This window comes from Batrachochytrium dendrobatidis, assembly GCF_000203795.2.
Source record: "Batrachochytrium dendrobatidis JAM81 unplaced genomic scaffold BATDEscaffold_2, whole genome shotgun sequence".
NCBI lineage: Eukaryota > Fungi > Chytridiomycota > Chytridiomycetes > Rhizophydiales > Batrachochytrium > Batrachochytrium dendrobatidis.
In genome coordinates, this window is record NW_006281100.1 from 1190015 (window position 1) to 1207281 (window position 17267).

Here is a 17267-nt window from a genome sequence, read left to right on the forward strand (position 1 = left end):
AACTTTAAATCATCCATCTCCGCTTTGGATTTCGCGGAGGATGGGGTTAATCTGCGTCAACCTCGCAGTTGATCTTTTGTTTTTTGGAAGATCGCTCGATACTTGTATCAATAGCAGGAGCACTGTTCGTGTTGCGCCGCTTACAGGTCTTGCAAGGTTGAAGCCACTTTAGCAGACTGAATATATATAGTAACAAAACTGGTTATTTATGCAATAAAATATATCATTGATCATATTATAGTCGATATGGTGTATGTCGTTTTACATCATATAGCTTTTATACTAATGATAATGGTTGTCACAATGGTGTCAACACTATGCTTGAAACACTAAAACTCTCAATTCCAACAGTATTGTGCTATCTGACTGCATCTATGGTGTCGATCAATGTCAATCAGTAATGTATTTGTATTGATCATGACTTGTGTGCAGTGATCTGGCAATATCGTGATGTATGGTATCATGATCAATGCAAACCATTACTTGATCAAACACGGCAATTGTGACTGATTACAATCTATAATTGGATGTGGAATACAATCACAATCACAATTGGCAGGATATTGGGTGACTTTGTGTGCAATAGCCATTGTTGGTAGTTCAATCAGGATATACACCTTGTTCACACAGCAATACTGCATGTTGCTGGTTCACTCCACATCAATATGTATACATGAAGTTGACAATCATTGACAAATTCATGTCCTAAATTCACAATATTATGTTTTAAATGACAATAATGTAAGCCAATGCACATTTTATTTATTCGGTAACTGAGATTTGATAAACCGTTTGTACTTGTTCACAAAAGAACTTCCAAAAAAATTAGTCGCAAAATCAGAATCCAGATCGACACATATTATGTAATTGTCTCCGTCCTCACCACTTTCGAAACCAGATTTCATCGATGGCGCTGTATATGGCAATTCAAATCGCATATGGATAAACTTTGACTTGATGATATCGTTTTTGAATTGATCTTGAACTGGGATCTGCGACTTGTACCAATTTTTAGGATCCATTGTTTCAATATTCTTCCTGCATTCATTAACGCCAACGTACATTGCTGAATCGGAGCTTCGCGTTGATGTCGTTTTGATATTGCAGCTGAAAACCGAGTATCGCAAATCAGGTCCAGCATTGGCCGGTGGAAAAACAATCCACGGAAAGTTAGTTCTACGAAGTTGTTGTACAAACATATTGACATCCGATTTATTGGAGCGACAATCAATCACTCCAATGGGTTTTGTGATATTCAAATTTATAGCCCATTGAGGTAGATACTCTCTCAGCTTAGGTTGTAACCACCAGCCTTGTATGAATCGGAGAGCAATTACATACTCCATCATATATCCCCTTTCTGAACATGACAAGTTTGGTACTCCTACAGGTGAAAACAGCTGATTGGCAAAGTAGTCCATTAATACTGGAGTATTTTTGTCTGCAAAATAGTTTACTGCTGCAGTAAGAACAATGGGTTCTGCCATTCTAGCGTGCCATCCGCCAATCACTTTTGAAACCATTACAAGACCTGTTTGAACCAAATCAAGCTCTGGCGAATACGACATACTCGAACCATCACCAAACGAAAACGAAATACACAATTTGACAAGTATCTCCGATACCGATCTAGTTTCAGCAGCACAAGAGTCGGCATTTTTAATGGGTTTGATACTCCAGTCAATTCGGTCCTTCCAGAAACAGTAAAATGATGAATGGGGCGAATACATGCCAGATTTTGTCGTCATTTCTTCTATATAACCACGATAACAGCCATCGATGTCAGTCGAGTTGATCAATTTGTGTAGGAACGAAGTAACAAGCCTCGGGCGACCTTGAAGAGAATGTGAGATTTCTTGAAGAAGATCAATATTCTTTGATATATCGATCCTTAACCACATCGATAGTAGTTTGAAAATCTCGGATGGTTTCAAGTAGTTGAAGTCGGTGAATACAAATACGTCCTCTGGTTTGAGTCCAGCAGAAGAGTATATCAAGTCCATGGTGCAGATTCGCATTTGTGTTCCGCACCATATATTGTTGAAGCCATCTTGGATAATAGTCCTGGTCAAAAACGAAAACAGCGACCGAGGAAAATCAAACTCTCCAGCAGTGATGGATTGTTGATGTGATTTTGTTGAACGATAGCCCGACTTTAAAAGACTTAACATATGCTGTGATTCGTCAAATATAACGCGACCGTCTTTTAGGAACCATAGTCTCAACTCTTGATAGACTTTACCAAACGCAGACCAAGGAAGCTCAGATAGATGCTCGAATACTCTACAAAAAAGCCCACCAGTTCGTCTACTTCTTTGAATGCATAGCCATGTAAAAGAATCAAGATCGGGAATTGTTTCATGGAGCGTTTTCAGAACAAATATACGAGCAGAAATCAAACACTGGATCAGTCTTTTAGATTGGCGTTCAAATTCTGGTTGACTCGTCTCTGTTTTTTTGGCAGGTGCCAACTGTGCCAACTTCTCAGTCATCGCAGTGAAATCAGGATCAATCGAGCAGTCGAAATACAGTCCCCAATAATGTCGACATAGATCGTAGCAGGTTCTTGTCTTTCCGCATCCACTGACACCGATCATGACAATGTTTCTATAGCTGAATTGAAGCAGCCTGTCGACTGGCATTTCGATCTCAATTTTCTCTTCGTCGGAATATATCTTTTCCGAGTACAGGAAATTGGGAACTCCATTAATGCCTTGAATATCAAGGTTTAGAATGCCTTGGTCCAAAGCAATGTCCTCCATCGAGTCTTGAGTGGAAAAAACATTTTTGCCTTCATCCAATTTTATCAGTTGACGAAGATTTTTGTAGACGGCTTCTAGAGAATAATCGACATCCATGGCAGTGTCTATTGTTGATGAAAATACAATAATGAGTTTGACTATCCATAATATGGTTGATTTCATAAAAGTACAATACCTTGAGTTTGACCAGCCATACGACTGCTGGACTTGATGATAAGTGGATTGGATCCAACAGTCCCATTTGTTCCGAGAGCAGAAATGGGGTCCCAGGAGTTGTAGTTGGTCTCCACCCCATTCACCACATAATGGATGGTGAGCTCGTCAGGGTCTATAGCACCAAGTTTCGATGGAAGTGCTTGTTTGACTGCTGCAACCAGGCCACCAACGTCAGTCAGTGGCCTTCTTCTTTCTAGTTCGCCGATATAATGAGTTTCAACCTTTACAGGTTGGTTGTGAAGGTATTGAATGTAGAATGGTATGTTTTCCATTAGAGTTTGTTTAAATAGAAAGGAATAGAGTAGAAGAAAGAGCAAAAGGAAATGTAATAGAATAGAGTGGAATGAAATGTAATGAAGAAAAGAAAGGAAAAATTGGACTTTAAATCCAAAATTTAATGTCATGTGAATAATGTGAAACAAGTTCACACACTTTGAATAGTTTAAATTAAGCATTTTTGTGTGAAATTAAAACTGTTAAATTAAGCATTTTTGTGAAATTACAACTGTCAAATTGTATTAATTTGTCATGTATTCAAATTCACACACTTTGAATAGTTTAAATTAAGCATTTTTGTGTGAAATTACAACTGTTAAATTAAGCATTTGTGTGAAATTACAACTGTCAAATTGTATTAATTTGTCATGTATTCAAATTCACACACTTTGAATAGTTTAAATTAAGCATTTTTGTGTGAAATTACAACTGTTAAATTAAGCATTTGTGTGAAATTACAACTGTTAAATTGTATTAATTTGTCATGTATTCAAATTCACACACTTTGAATATTGTTTAAACATTTGTCATGTGTTTATTTGTATTGTTCAATCGAGTGTCAATTCAACTCAATTGATTACACTATAATAGTATATCAATCAACGAGACCAATTTTGTTGATTGATATTCACTGATACTCACTGATAGCTTGATGAAAATGTGCCAAACCATGACTTTTATGACAACACTGTACAAACTGTACGAGTTTAAAAGATTATTGGTGAATATTGTCCAATTTGATTGTTGACTGCAATTATTTTGGTTGGTTCGAGTTTCATTCTTTTGTCAAAAAACATCAAATGAATATTAAAACAACAAAGACAGCAACAACACAACTGTTGAATGAATACTACCAAATCAGCACTCAAGCCATACCAACACAGAGTCAAGTCTGAATGGCAGGATGACAACAAACGAGGTTTGTTTTTGGGAATCATCCAAGAGGGAGAAACCTCACACATCACTCGACTGCACAACCTGCTGACTGCCAACCAATTTGCAGAGCAGCAAGAGTTCTCAACCAAGATCCAGTTGGCAGACCCAAAACATCATTGTACATTCATTGATGACATGTTTGGGTATTACATACTGCCATTCCACAAAGACTACAACGATTCATCCAGCTGTCACACTCCAGTTTCATCAAACCCAACATCAAGAACCAACTCTGCTGATGATCTGGACTATGTTGCAAAAGTGAGTGAGCTACAGCACAAGGACTTGAACAAGGCAGTTGAGAAGAGAGACAGTGTCTGCTTGTTTTGCTGGGATGAGCTGTCCTTGCAAGGAACACACATCATATCCCAAAAGAACATTGGAATGGCATACAACGAATCATCCATCCTGCAACGAGCTGGTTTGACACAGAAACATCAAATACAGAACGGACTGTTGTTGTGTATCAAGTGCCATGACCAATTTGGTAAACTAAAGCAATATGTGGATGTAGTGGATGACAAACTGGTGATCAAAGTGATCAATGAGACGAATGACTCAACAAGTGACAAGCACAAGAAGTGGATTGAGACAATTGAAGATTTGAAAGTTATCCGCAGAACAAGGCAAAAGAGATAAACTGACAATCGACAAACAGTCGAATCCAACAGTGAAATGACATTGTATTTCATTCACAACAATCTCACTCGACTACTAAACAGGAACGCACTAGAGTTACACAAGACAGCATATCTCATTTGGTGTATGGCTGGTGGTGCAGAATCTGATGATGAATATTGTCCATATGATGATGGCTGTACTCCTGTCGATTATCAGAGTAAGAATATCGAGAAATGGATGGAATCGAGTGCTATTTTGATTATTGAAAATGTTCAATAAAATTGTGTATTCATTACAAGAGACTGGTTTCTGTTACAGCAATAGTTGTGTCGAGTCAATGTCATGGTGTAATGGCTTCAAAAAACACCATTTTGATGATCAATACTGCATCAATATGATCGTTTTACAACCGATATATTGAAACTTATTGATATTGGTAGTGGATGATGTATAATCAAAAAGAAATTCACATCGGAATATTCCTTGCTCTCGTTTGTGATTGTTTTCCGTGGGTTGTTCTGGTATTTTATGTAGCTCACTTTTTGCCTTGCACGCATGTAAACAGCAACCACGAATCGTTGAAACACAGATTGCACAAGTCAATACATTCTGATGACATTTGGAATATAACAAGACACAAGTGGTGACCAAAGTTTAATTCACAATCCATGAATGAACACGATCGCGTTGCCGACTGGATCAAATAACAACGCAGGTGTTTGGAACATGTCTTGAATACATGAATCGACCAGATTGACAACATACTTGTGTAGTCGATAATCAATGGAATTGACCAAACGGAATGCCTGCAACTGCCAAAAACCAAACAAAATGCCAAAGCATTTATATTAAAATGTTACACTACGACATCATGTCTCAAAGTGCTGAATGAGTCGTTGTCATGCAACTTTACTGTTGATATTGTTTATGGATTTGAAGATGTGCAATACAATCCGTAGTCTGTTGCTCAATGACACTAATCAAATGGTACTGAATACAGCGTGTCAAACAAGATGATCGCTTTGACTAGTGTGTCGGAGTGTTTTGATAAATAACAATTATATCATGATGTATATTGGTTCATGTAGTATATTGTATAGTCAACTATGCACATGGACATGCATGTCATTGTCAATTGATGGTCGTTTGTAAACAACTTGTGGACAACTTGCAAATATTACAATCATGGTGATTGCTTGAATGTCGATACCAAGCCATGCGTTTGATGGTCATTTACTGATCAGTTTACTGTTCAACAATTCAAATGGTCGTTGTCTACCAATCAGTCGAGTCGTAGACATGAACTGCACATTGTGTGTATCGCTTTGTTCATGACCAAACTGTAACAATGTGCACTTTGCATTGAGTTTGAACTGCAATCTGCGACTTGTACGCATTATGATGCATTGTTTCAATATTCATGTTGCATTCATCAACATCAACGTGCAGTGTCGATCTGATGTTTGGTGTTGATGTTGTGTTGATATTCCAACAACACTGAATATCGTAAATCAGGTCAGCATTGACTCGTGTGATAATAATCCATGGACAGTCAGTTGTACCAAACTGTTGTACAAACATATTGACATTCGATCGATCGAAACGACAATCAATCACTCCAATGTGTTGTTGGATATACAAACTATATTACACATGGTGACTGATGTTGTAACACATGTCGTAACACAACATTGAATCAATCAAACTGCAATTACACACTCCATCATATGTCGCATGTGTTGGTATGTCAAGTATGGTGATATCAGGTCAAAACAGTCGATTGGCATAGTAATCCACCAACATTCGAGTCGGTTGGTCAACCAAACAGTTGTATAATGCGGTAATATCAATATACTGCGATTGTAGCATGCCATTCATCAGACATTGTTGAAACCATTACAAAACCTGTTTGGACCAAATCAAACTGTGACGAATACCGCATACTCGGATCATCATCAACTAAACCAGGAATACACGCTTGACAATATTTGCGATTGATGATTGAACCTGATTCATGGCTAATTCGTCGAGTGTTTATAATGTGTTAATAAAACCAGTCATATATCATTTGGTGTTGTTAACCTGTGGTTTGGTGATGGTTTGATTGCAAGTGATTCTTGGACACAACATATTGCAAACCAAGCAACTTGACTACTTGAACGATTCAAACGACTCGATACTAACCGGAATTCAATACAATTGTTGAATAGCCCGTGTAATATCAGATCTAGTCAAGTCAACAGACACGACACTCAATACAACTATATACAGCAAAAATGCGTTGGATTCATTTGTGATTGCATACTCATCAATCTTGAATGACAGTGTTTGTGCAGTTTTGGATATAGGTTGTATGGATATTGCAACAAACATGTGGTATTATAGTATGACTGACATATACTACTATTGGATCAAACAACATAACAGTCAAATATAATGTCAAATATATATGTGCATAGAATGATCACCAAACCTGATCGGTCGTGTATCAATCATAAACAACTACCAATTAGCAACAAGTGTCATTCGTATACATTGACAGAATCACTACAGACAACACCAACAATTACAAGATCATGTGCAATATATCAAGAATTGTGACATGGTTTCAATAAACCAACAACAACTGAACAAATGACATTGCAATGATTATTCACAAAACAAGGCAATCAAACGACAATGTTAGCGACGATTATGTTGGACAATATTCAAATATTGACAGTCAAACATTGGTTAACCAACAGTTGTACGATTATACAACTGATCCGTGTATTGACAAGTGATCAACATTGATCCAGTCATGGTTAAAACGGTGTATCACAGGACTTGAAAGTTGACAGTATTGTTGTGGTGTAATATTAGCAACTACGCACAACTTGACATGAATGACAGTGTTGATATTGAGACTGTCAATGTATTACAATGTATTGGTCAACAGTGATTGCAATCAATGACAATATTGCAGTCCGTTCAATCCAATTGTTGATTGGAACAATCATTATCCACTTGTCAGATTCAGCATGTAAATGAATGTTTTGTAACACATTTACTAATCCAACAATCAAACTCAATCTGAATATTGAATATTATAATGTAATCAATTGAGTTGAATTGACACTCGATTGAACAATACAAATAAACACATGACAAATGTTTAAACAATATTCAAAGTGTGTGAATTTGTCTCACATTGTTCACGTGATATCGAGTTTTGGATGTGAGACAAATTCACGTTTTGATCTTTTTTTGTCATTTCATTGTTCCACTTCATTCTATTCTATTCACTTTATTATATTCTATATTCTATTTCTATTCTTTTACAAACTCTAATGGAAAACATACCATTCTACATTCAATACCTTGACAATCAGCCAGTTGGTTTGAGAACTCATCAATAATGAAAGGACTGCTTTGCGGCCTTTTCCCCTTGATAATGTTGGTGATCTGGTTGGTGCTCGCAATAGGGTCCCAGGAATTATAGCTAGTCTCCACTCCATCCATCACATAATGGAGTGATATCACCAACAAAAGCAGAAGCAAGAGGAGAGTTGGGAAGTGCTTGGAAAGCAGCAACCAAGTTAGCAACAGTAAACAGGGTTTGAACCCAGACAAAAGTATTGGTGTTGAGAATATGAGTTCTCAAACCAACTGGCTGATTGTCAAGGTATTGAATGTAGAATGGTATGTTTTCCATTAGAGTTTGTAAAAGAATAGAAATAGAATATAGAATATAATAAAGTGAATAGAATAGAATGAAGTGGAACAATGAAATGACAAAAAAAGATCAAAACGTGAATTTGTCTCACATCCAAAACTCGATATCACGTGAACAATGTGAGACAAATTCACACACTTTGAATATTGTTTAAACATTTGTCATGTGTTTATTTGTATTGTTCAATCGAGTGTCAATTCAACTCAATTGATTACATTATAATATTCAATATTCAGATTGAGTTTGATTGTTGGATTAGTAAATGTGTTACAAAACATTCATTTACATGCTGAATCTGACAAGTGGATAATGATTGTTCCAATCAACAATTGGATTGAACGGACTGCAATATTGTCATTGATTGCAATCACTGTTGACCAATACATTGTAATACATTGACAGTCTCAATATCAACACTGTCATTCATGTCAAGTTGTGCGTAGTTGCTAATATTACACCACAACAATACTGTCAACTTTCAAGTCCTGTGATACACCGTTTTAACCATGACTGGATCAATGTTGATCACTTGTCAATACACGGATCAGTTGTATAATCGTACAACTGTTGGTTAACCAATGTTTGACTGTCAATATTTGAATATTGTCCAACATAATCGTCGCTAACATTGTCGTTTGATTGCCTTGTTTTGTGAATAATCATTGCAATGTCATTTGTTCAGTTGTTGTTGGTTTATTGAAACCATGTCACAATTCTTGATATATTGCACATGATCTTGTAATTGTTGGTGTTGTCTGTAGTGATTCTGTCAATGTATACGAATGACACTTGTTGCTAATTGGTAGTTGTTTATGATTGATACACGACCGATCAGGTTTGGTGATCATTCTATGCACATATATATTTGACATTATATTTGACTGTTATGTTGTTTGATCCAATAGTAGTATATGTCAGTCATACTATAATACCACATGTTTGTTGCAATATCCATACAACCTATATCCAAAACTGCACAAACACTGTCATTCAAGATTGATGAGTATGCAATCACAAATGAATCCAACGCATTTTTGCTGTATATAGTTGTATTGAGTGTCGTGTCTGTTGACTTGACTAGATCTGATATTACACGGGCTATTCAACAATTGTATTGAATTCCGGTTAGTATCGAGTCGTTTGAATCGTTCAAGTAGTCAAGTTGCTTGGTTTGCAATATGTTGTGTCCAAGAATCACTTGCAATCAAACCATCACCAAACCACAGGTTAACAACACCAAATGATATATGACTGGTTTTATTAACACATTATAAACACTCGACGAATTAGCCATGAATCAGGTTCAATCATCAATCGCCGACGTTGGCAATAATTTGTCCTGCGACAAACTACTCATCCATTCCAATATCCGCTCTTTGTTATTTTCTTCCAATTCAGTGAACATGCTTGGTGATTTAACCTCTTCTTTTTTAATCCAGCCCTTGTTCAGAGCAAAAATCTGCGACATTGACGCCTGAAAAGACAGACATCGACCATAGCACTTGTTACCATTCGCCCCAGAGAGCACTGGACACCCTTCAAAATCAGCGAATCCCATATCAAGAATTACCATGAGATTATCAACAGCAGTAATGGCAGCATCCATATCAATGGCCTGTTGTTGGTTAAGCTCAGATATCCATGCATCTCTGGATTTCAACAAGCTATTTTCATTGATCTCCTTTTCGCTTTTTATGTACTCCTTGATGGTCATTGGTTTGAGCAAAGGGTTCAGAATCTTGAGTTTAAACTGGTCCGTTTTTGAGTCGTATAGGAAGCAGATGTGTGAATTGTCGAATGCAAATTCGAACGGTTTGAACATCAGTAGACCGTTGCGTGGATTATCGATGTCCTCAAAATCAAGATGGTCTTGACAAGATGCAGCCCAGCACGATTTGAATAGATGCCCTGCAATAACTACGGTTGAAGGCAGGGGGGCATTTGAAATCATGCATTTGACATGCGAAACTTTTTCTTCAATGCCGTAATAGTACTTTAGCAGGCTATTTTTGAATACGGAGCTTCTTGAGACTTTGGTTCTCGTGTCATTTGTGTAGTAGAACTTTTTAACAAAGTCCTGGACAAGAGGCTCCAGCGATCTGCTGTTTTTTGTAGTAGCGGCCTGCAATGAGTCGAGTGACTCGAGAACTCTGCTCTCAAAAGAAACATTTTTTTCGGCAGCACCAGCAGTTTCGGTCTGACCAAATCTCCTGTAAGAGCGGGATGGACCAACACCCGATAAGCTTGAGCTAGCATCACTCTTGGATTTAATGATGAGTGGATGTTCGTAGGAACCAATATGATTTTGAATAGAGGCCAGGAGCACATTCCCAGCAATGGCTGGACCATCAACAGCAGAGTGGATGGTGAGGTGTGCTAAGGAAATCCCGTCAAGGAGGGGAGTGGTGGCAGTCTTGTAAGCTGCAACCAGGCCACCAACGTCAGTCAGTGGCCTTCTTCTTTCTAGTTCGCCGATATAATGAGTTTCAACCTTTACAGGTTGGTTGTGAAGGTATTGAATGTAGAATGGTATGTTTTCCATTAGAGTTTGTTTAAATAGAAAGGAATAGAGTAGAAGAAAGAGCAAAAGGAAATGTAATAGAATAGAGTGGAATGAAATGTAATGAAGAAAAGAAAGGAAAAATTGGACTTTAAATCCAAAATTTAATGTCATGTGAATAATGTGAAACAAGTTCACACACTTTGAATAGTTTAAATTAAGCATTTTTGTGTGAAATTAAAACTGTTAAATTAAGCATTTTTGTGAAATTACAACTGTCAAATTGTATTAATTTGTCATGTATTCAAATTCACACTTTGAATAGTTTAAATTAAGCATTTTTGTGTGAAATTACAACTGTTAAATTAAGCATTTTTGTGAAATTACAACTGTCAAATTGTATTAATTTGTCATGTATTCAAATTCACACTTTGAATAGTTTAAATTAAGCATTTTTGTGTGAAATTACAACTGTTAAATTAAGCATTTTTGTGAAATTACAACTGTCAAATTGTATTAATTTGTCATGTATTCAAATTCACACACTTTGAATATTGTTTAAAATTTGTCATGTGTTTATTTGTATTGTTCAATCGAGTGTCAATTCAACTCAATCGATTACACTATAATAGTATATCAACCAACGAGACCAATTTTGTTGATTGATATTCACTGATACTCACTGATAGCTTGATGAAAATGTGCCAAACCATGACTTTTATGACAACACTGTACAAACTGTACGAGTTTAAAAGATTATTGGTGAATATTGTCCAATTTGATTGTTGACTGCAATTATTTTGGTTGGTTCGAGTTTCATTCTTTTGTCAAAAAACATCAAATGAATATTAAAACAACAAAGACAGCAACAACACAACTGTTGAATGAATACTACCAAATCAGCACTCAAGCCATACCAACACAGAGTCAAGTCTGAATGGCAGGATGACAACAAACGAGGTTTGTTTTTGGGAATCATCCAAGAGGGAGAAACCTCACACATCACTCGACTGCACAACCTGCTGACTGCCAACCAATTTGCAGAGCAGCAAGAGTTCTCAACCAAGATCCAGTTGGCAGACCCAAAACATCATTGTACATTCATTGATGACATGTTTGGGTATTACATACTGCCATTCCACAAAGACTACAACGATTCATCCAGCTGTCACACTCCAGTTTCATCAAACCCAACATCAAGAACCAACTCTGCTGATGATCTGGACTATGTTGCAAAAGTGAGTGAGCTACAGCACAAGGACTTGAACAAGGCAGTTGAGAAGAGAGACAGTGTCTGCTTGTTTTGCTGGGATGAGCTGTCCTTGCAAGGAACACACATCATATCCCAAAAGAACATTGGAATGGCATACAACGAATCATCCATCCTGCAACGAGCTGGTTTGACACAGAAACATCAAATACAGAACGGACTGTTGTTGTGTATCAAGTGCCATGACCAATTTGGTAAACTAAAGCAATATGTGGATGTAGTGGATGACAAACTGGTGATCAAAGTGATCAATGAGACGAATGACTCAACAAGTGACAAGCACAAGAAGTGGATTGAGACAATTGAAGATTTGAAAGTTATCCGCAGAACAAGGCAAAAGAGATAAACTGACAATCGACAAACAGTCGAATCCAACAGTGAAATGATATTGTATTTCATTCACAACAATCTCACTCGACTATCAAACAGGAACGCACTAGAGTTACACAAGACAGCATGTCTCATTTGGTGTATTGCTGGTGGTGTAGAATCTGATGATGAATATTGTCCATATGATGATGACGATGGCTGTACTCCTGTCGATTACCAGAGTAAGAGCATCGAAAAATGGATGGAATCGAGTGCTACTTTGATCATTGAAAATACTCGATAAAATTGTGTATTCATTACAAGAGACTGGTTTCTGTTACAGCAATAGTTGTCATTGTAGTGAGTGTGAATACCAACAGTTGATGTTGACACTTTTGAATTCAAGCAATAATGAAAGCAACTCAAATGTCTCTTTCCATTGCAGTGAGACAGTTTGTCAACCAACAATGTCTCATCAATTGACGACACATTCAGATTCCAGTGATGATGATGTTGCTACCAATGATCGTGGAACTGATAGTGCAGTCTTTTTACACTGTGGTGAGACAACTCGGTATCATGTCAATCATGTCCATCGTTGTGGAAATCACTTGTTAATCTACTCTGAATGAACAACTTTCTTTCAATCTGTGTATTGATTGTATCGATTGTATCGTCCAACATCAAACATTATGTCAATCAATAATAGTCAAAATACAATATTATATTTTCTGTACGATTATTATAAATCACAATCAATGAAATCCATGAAATCCATGTAAGCTACCAACTCCATCAAAACACTCACTTGCTCCATTTGCCATGAAGTTGTTACAACACTTTTGATTCAATGTCAGGATGCCAATCACTTTGTATATCCTGTATATCTTGAACCCAATGGAACTGTCCGATTTGTAGGACTGTCCGAGTTTTACACAACATGATGCTGGAAAGAACCATCAAATCACAAATGATTAATTGTGAGCATGATAATTGTAAAGCATCAGTATTTCTGTAGACAAAACACAATCATGACAAGAATTGCAAATCCAGAACAACAGGATTTGACTATTGTACAGAACTTGCATCAAACCCTTGTTTGAGGACTTGTTTCAAAACTGGATGTAATGTATTTTGGGTCGACGGAAATGAATGTTCAAAATCGTTGGCCAATTGCATGAAAACAGGAATCCCAATCACAATCAGAATTGAAATTGAAATTGGACACATTAAAGTCATTTGTCATCATATCCCATGGCCAGATACCAGTATTCAAAATAGTAAATAGTCGGTGGTTATGAAAATAATCAATATTTACCAAAATCCAAACAATACAATCATGATAACTTACTGGCTACCTCAAATCAGCAAATCGTTTGAAAATAATACCACAATAACCATCAAACATACTTTGAATGTAATTGATGATTCACCAACAATACCACTGTATGCGGTAGATTTGGAATATCAGATACAACAAGTCAAGTGTCGACATGGCAAACGATGAACTGGATGTATTTTTCCAGCATTTGCTTGACCCAAGAAATGGTGCTGGGTTCCATCAAGATTACGGATTCATAGTATGATATATTTAACATATTTGGCGTCTACATCGGCACTCATTACCATTTGATACAATTTATGCTGTAATGTGTGCTGTTTTCCCATCACTTTACCAAGAACATCTAAATCGCTAAATACATGATGAGTCATTCGGTCTACATTGATCTGAGCGTCCGTTACAGTGTGATGATGACTTTTGATCAAAGTACTAAGCCAGAATGTAAAATATACACACAATACAATGTATCGTAGTAACTCTCGTTCAGCAACTCATTGATTCAATGATAAAGTGGCTTGTATTGATTTTGAATGATACTTTTCATCAACGAATTGAATGTTTGATTTCAAGAGTTTGTTGTGTCAGAATATTTAGAGCTTCGTTGATTTGTTTTAATGATGGAATAGTATAAAGTATAAAGTAGAATATAATCTGTAACTGTTAGTAGTTATCAGAAGAGAACAAATCAGAAGTGTAAGAGGAAGTTGCACTTTAAATCAAGATCAGCAAACTTAGTCTTTTCAAGAGTAGTGAAAAGATGTAATAAAGTAGTTAGAAAGATGAAATAGTTTGAAGAGTTATTTATTGATAAAAGTAAGCATTCTAGCTTTTATAGTAAAATAAGAAGTAGTTAAGGGAGAGAGTGGAGATATAAGATCTTCACTCTAAGCTTCGCCGTTGAGGGTCCTAAGCTTCCCAGTTCTTGTATAAAGGGAACGATAGTCATTGCCTTAAATAAGTTTCACCTTGCGTATAGCTTATTTGTTATACAATGCTTGTTAGTTTATGCAGCATCCATACCATCCATTGTTTGGGATTTTAAGTTGGTGCTTTTTTATAGAATTAGCTTTGCCATAGGTTACCGCTTAAGGATATCCGTCTGGATATTCCAACACCCCACCACGCCTTGAACAGGGTAAAGTCCGAGTAGGTCTGAAAGCTTGTCAAAGGCGAACCGTGGTAATCCTTTGGTAAGTATGTCGGCGACTTGATCGTTTGTTTTTACGTATTCGACCGATACTGTTTTGTTTGTTACTTGATCGCGAAGAAACTTTAGTTTCACGTCCATATGCTTTGTAGCAGCATGATTTGGAGCCAAATTTTTAGTATTTGCAATTGCAGATTGCGAATCAGAGTAAAGTATAGTAGGATTTAGCTGTTCGAATCCTAGTTCTTTTAGCAGAGTTCTGAGAAATAATAGTTCTCTAGTTGCCGTAGCTGCTGCAATATATTCGGCTTCCATGGTAGATACAGCCACTGAGGTCTGTTTTGTTGATCTCCACGAGATACATCCATTTCCAATAAAGAATGCGTAGCCTGAAGTAGATTTTCTGGAGTCTACATCTCCTGCCCAATCAGCGTCGCAATATCCTGTTAGAGTAGGGGAATCCCCACCAAGTACAAGAGAGTAGCTGATTGAATGTTTTACGTATCTTAATATACGTTTTACGGCGGTCCAATGAGAGTCGTTTGACTTGTGCAAATATCTGGAAACTAGTCCGATAGCAGCACCTAGATCAGGTCTTGTAGCAACCATGGCGTACATTAATGACCCAACGGCTTCTCTGTATGGCGCGTCAGTAGTATTTTCTGTTTCTAGAGCAGGTGTCAGAACTATTCCAGGATCAAATGGAGTACATGCAGGTTTGCAATCTGTCATGTTGAATCTTGTCAGTACCTCCTTTAGATAATGTTCTTGAGATACGCTGATCCTTTTGTTCTGCCTGTCTCTTATAACGCGTATGTTGAGGCATGTATGGATTGGTCCTAGGTCTTTCATAGAGAATACCTTGAATAAGTCCTTTTTAGCTTCGTCAAGATATGGTCGATTGTTTCCGACGAATAATATGTCGTCAACGTATATGGCGATCATGACGAATAGATGTTGATCACGTTTGATCATAATGCATGGATCCGAGATGCATTGAATGAATCCTAAGTTGGTACATTCTTGGACGAGAATTTCGTTCCATTTGTGAGGAGACTGTTTTAGTCCGTATAGGGCTTTTTGTAGTTTTCCGACAGTTCTGCCCGAATCTTTGTTGTTGATATTGTTGTTGTATCCTTCAGGTAATTCGATGTAAAGATCTTCAGTGATAACCCCGTTTAAGAATGCATTGTTAGCATCAGTGTTTAAATGGCCAAATCTTTTGTGCCATGTTTCTAGAGATACAGCTGGGGAAGCGATCGATGAAAAATATGCATCATCGTTATCGCTATCATCGACAATTTGTGATCTGTAGCTTTGATGAATGGGTGCGTGAATGGTACAGTCGGCGATGCTTAGATTTTTAACTCGGTTGCACAGTAATATAGGCTTCTTGTTAGCAGCGTATATGGTCCGAGAGTATCTTGTGATATCGATATCACAGCCTTTGTCCAGGAAGCTAGTCTCCGAGAGCAAGTTTACTTTGAATGTCGGCACATATAAGACATCTGCCAGATGAATCGTTGACTTTCTTCCGTTGTATTCGGACTCGATCGTCAAGGTTCCTTTTGCAGTTGCCACATGCTTTTCTGCACCAGAACAGTGAATCTCACGTGTGATTGGGACTAAATCGGTCAACCAATCTTTGTGACAGATCATGTGAGCTGTTGCTCCTGAATCTAGTATGAGCTTGTCCTGCATGCCATTTGTACCATTTGTTGCTTGAAACATAAACTCGTCTTGAGGTGTTTCGAGCGTACTTGTATGATCTTGCGTTTTCGAGATGTCGCAAGCATTTAACCCATATGTATCATTATTTTGGCTGTAGTAGTTGCTGTTTTGGGTAGGCAGTCTACAGTCTTTTTCTGTGTGGGAGCCTAGTCTTCCACAGTTGTTACATAGGACTTTTCTCTTTCCGTTTGGCCAGAAAGGTGATCTTTTAGAATCTTGATTTTGCGGAGCTGTGTGTCGTCCGTTACTACTTTGCATTTGATTTGCATTGTTCCGATTGGAATTCTTTGACATGAGCTTTGTATTTGATCTCGTGTTTGCCTGGTGTGCGTGTTCACCAGTAGTTATTGGAGGTAGTACTCCTGCAGAAATTAGTGACCGTTCTTCGGCCAAAAGATCTCTCCTTGTAGTTGTGGTAGAGAACTCCTCTTCTGACAGTCTG

At 37.3% G+C, this 17267-nt stretch overlaps 5 protein-coding genes across 5 annotated transcripts; 2 read left to right on the forward strand and 3 right to left on the reverse strand.

Annotated features, from left to right (window-relative positions):
• Nucleotides 1-46: 46 nt before the first annotated feature.
• On the reverse strand, nucleotides 47-3308 carry BATDEDRAFT_34455 (uncharacterized protein; the record flags this gene model as incomplete). The annotated part of the gene is made up of 3 exons (XM_006676745.1): nucleotides 2938-3308; nucleotides 799-2866; nucleotides 47-176 (listed from the first exon to the last, which is right to left on the reverse strand). The coding sequence occupies exons 1-3, from the start codon at nucleotides 3248-3250 to the stop codon at nucleotides 47-49; spliced, it is 2511 nt and encodes an 836-aa protein (XP_006676808.1). The 5' UTR covers nucleotides 3251-3308.
• Nucleotides 3309-4021: 713 nt separating this feature from the next.
• Nucleotides 4022-4829, forward strand: BATDEDRAFT_86277 (uncharacterized protein; the record flags this gene model as incomplete). The annotated part of the gene is made up of 1 exon (XM_006676874.1): nucleotides 4022-4829. Exon 1 carries the CDS (start codon nucleotides 4098-4100, stop codon nucleotides 4827-4829), a length of 732 nt encoding a protein of 243 aa, XP_006676937.1. The 5' UTR covers nucleotides 4022-4097.
• Nucleotides 4830-8292: 3463 nt separating this feature from the next.
• Nucleotides 8293-8505, reverse strand: BATDEDRAFT_86421 (uncharacterized protein; the record flags this gene model as incomplete). Its single annotated transcript, XM_006677003.1, has 1 exon — nucleotides 8293-8505. The coding sequence occupies one exon, from the start codon at nucleotides 8503-8505 to the stop codon at nucleotides 8293-8295; it is 213 nt and encodes a 70-aa protein (XP_006677066.1).
• Nucleotides 8506-9768: 1263 nt separating this feature from the next.
• On the reverse strand, nucleotides 9769-10489 carry BATDEDRAFT_36642 (uncharacterized protein). Its single transcript, XM_006676793.1, has one exon. The coding sequence runs from the start codon at nucleotides 10475-10477 to the stop codon at nucleotides 9830-9832; it is 648 nt and encodes a 215-aa protein (XP_006676856.1). The 5' UTR covers nucleotides 10478-10489; the 3' UTR covers nucleotides 9769-9829.
• Nucleotides 10490-11910: 1421 nt separating this feature from the next.
• On the forward strand, nucleotides 11911-14191 carry BATDEDRAFT_22999 (uncharacterized protein; the record flags this gene model as incomplete). Its single annotated transcript, XM_006676616.1, has 4 exons — nucleotides 11911-12584; nucleotides 12726-12847; nucleotides 13101-13186; nucleotides 14063-14191. The coding sequence occupies 4 exons, from the start codon at nucleotides 11911-11913 to the stop codon at nucleotides 14189-14191; spliced, it is 1011 nt and encodes a 336-aa protein (XP_006676679.1).
• Nucleotides 14192-17267: the final 3076 nt, after the last annotated feature.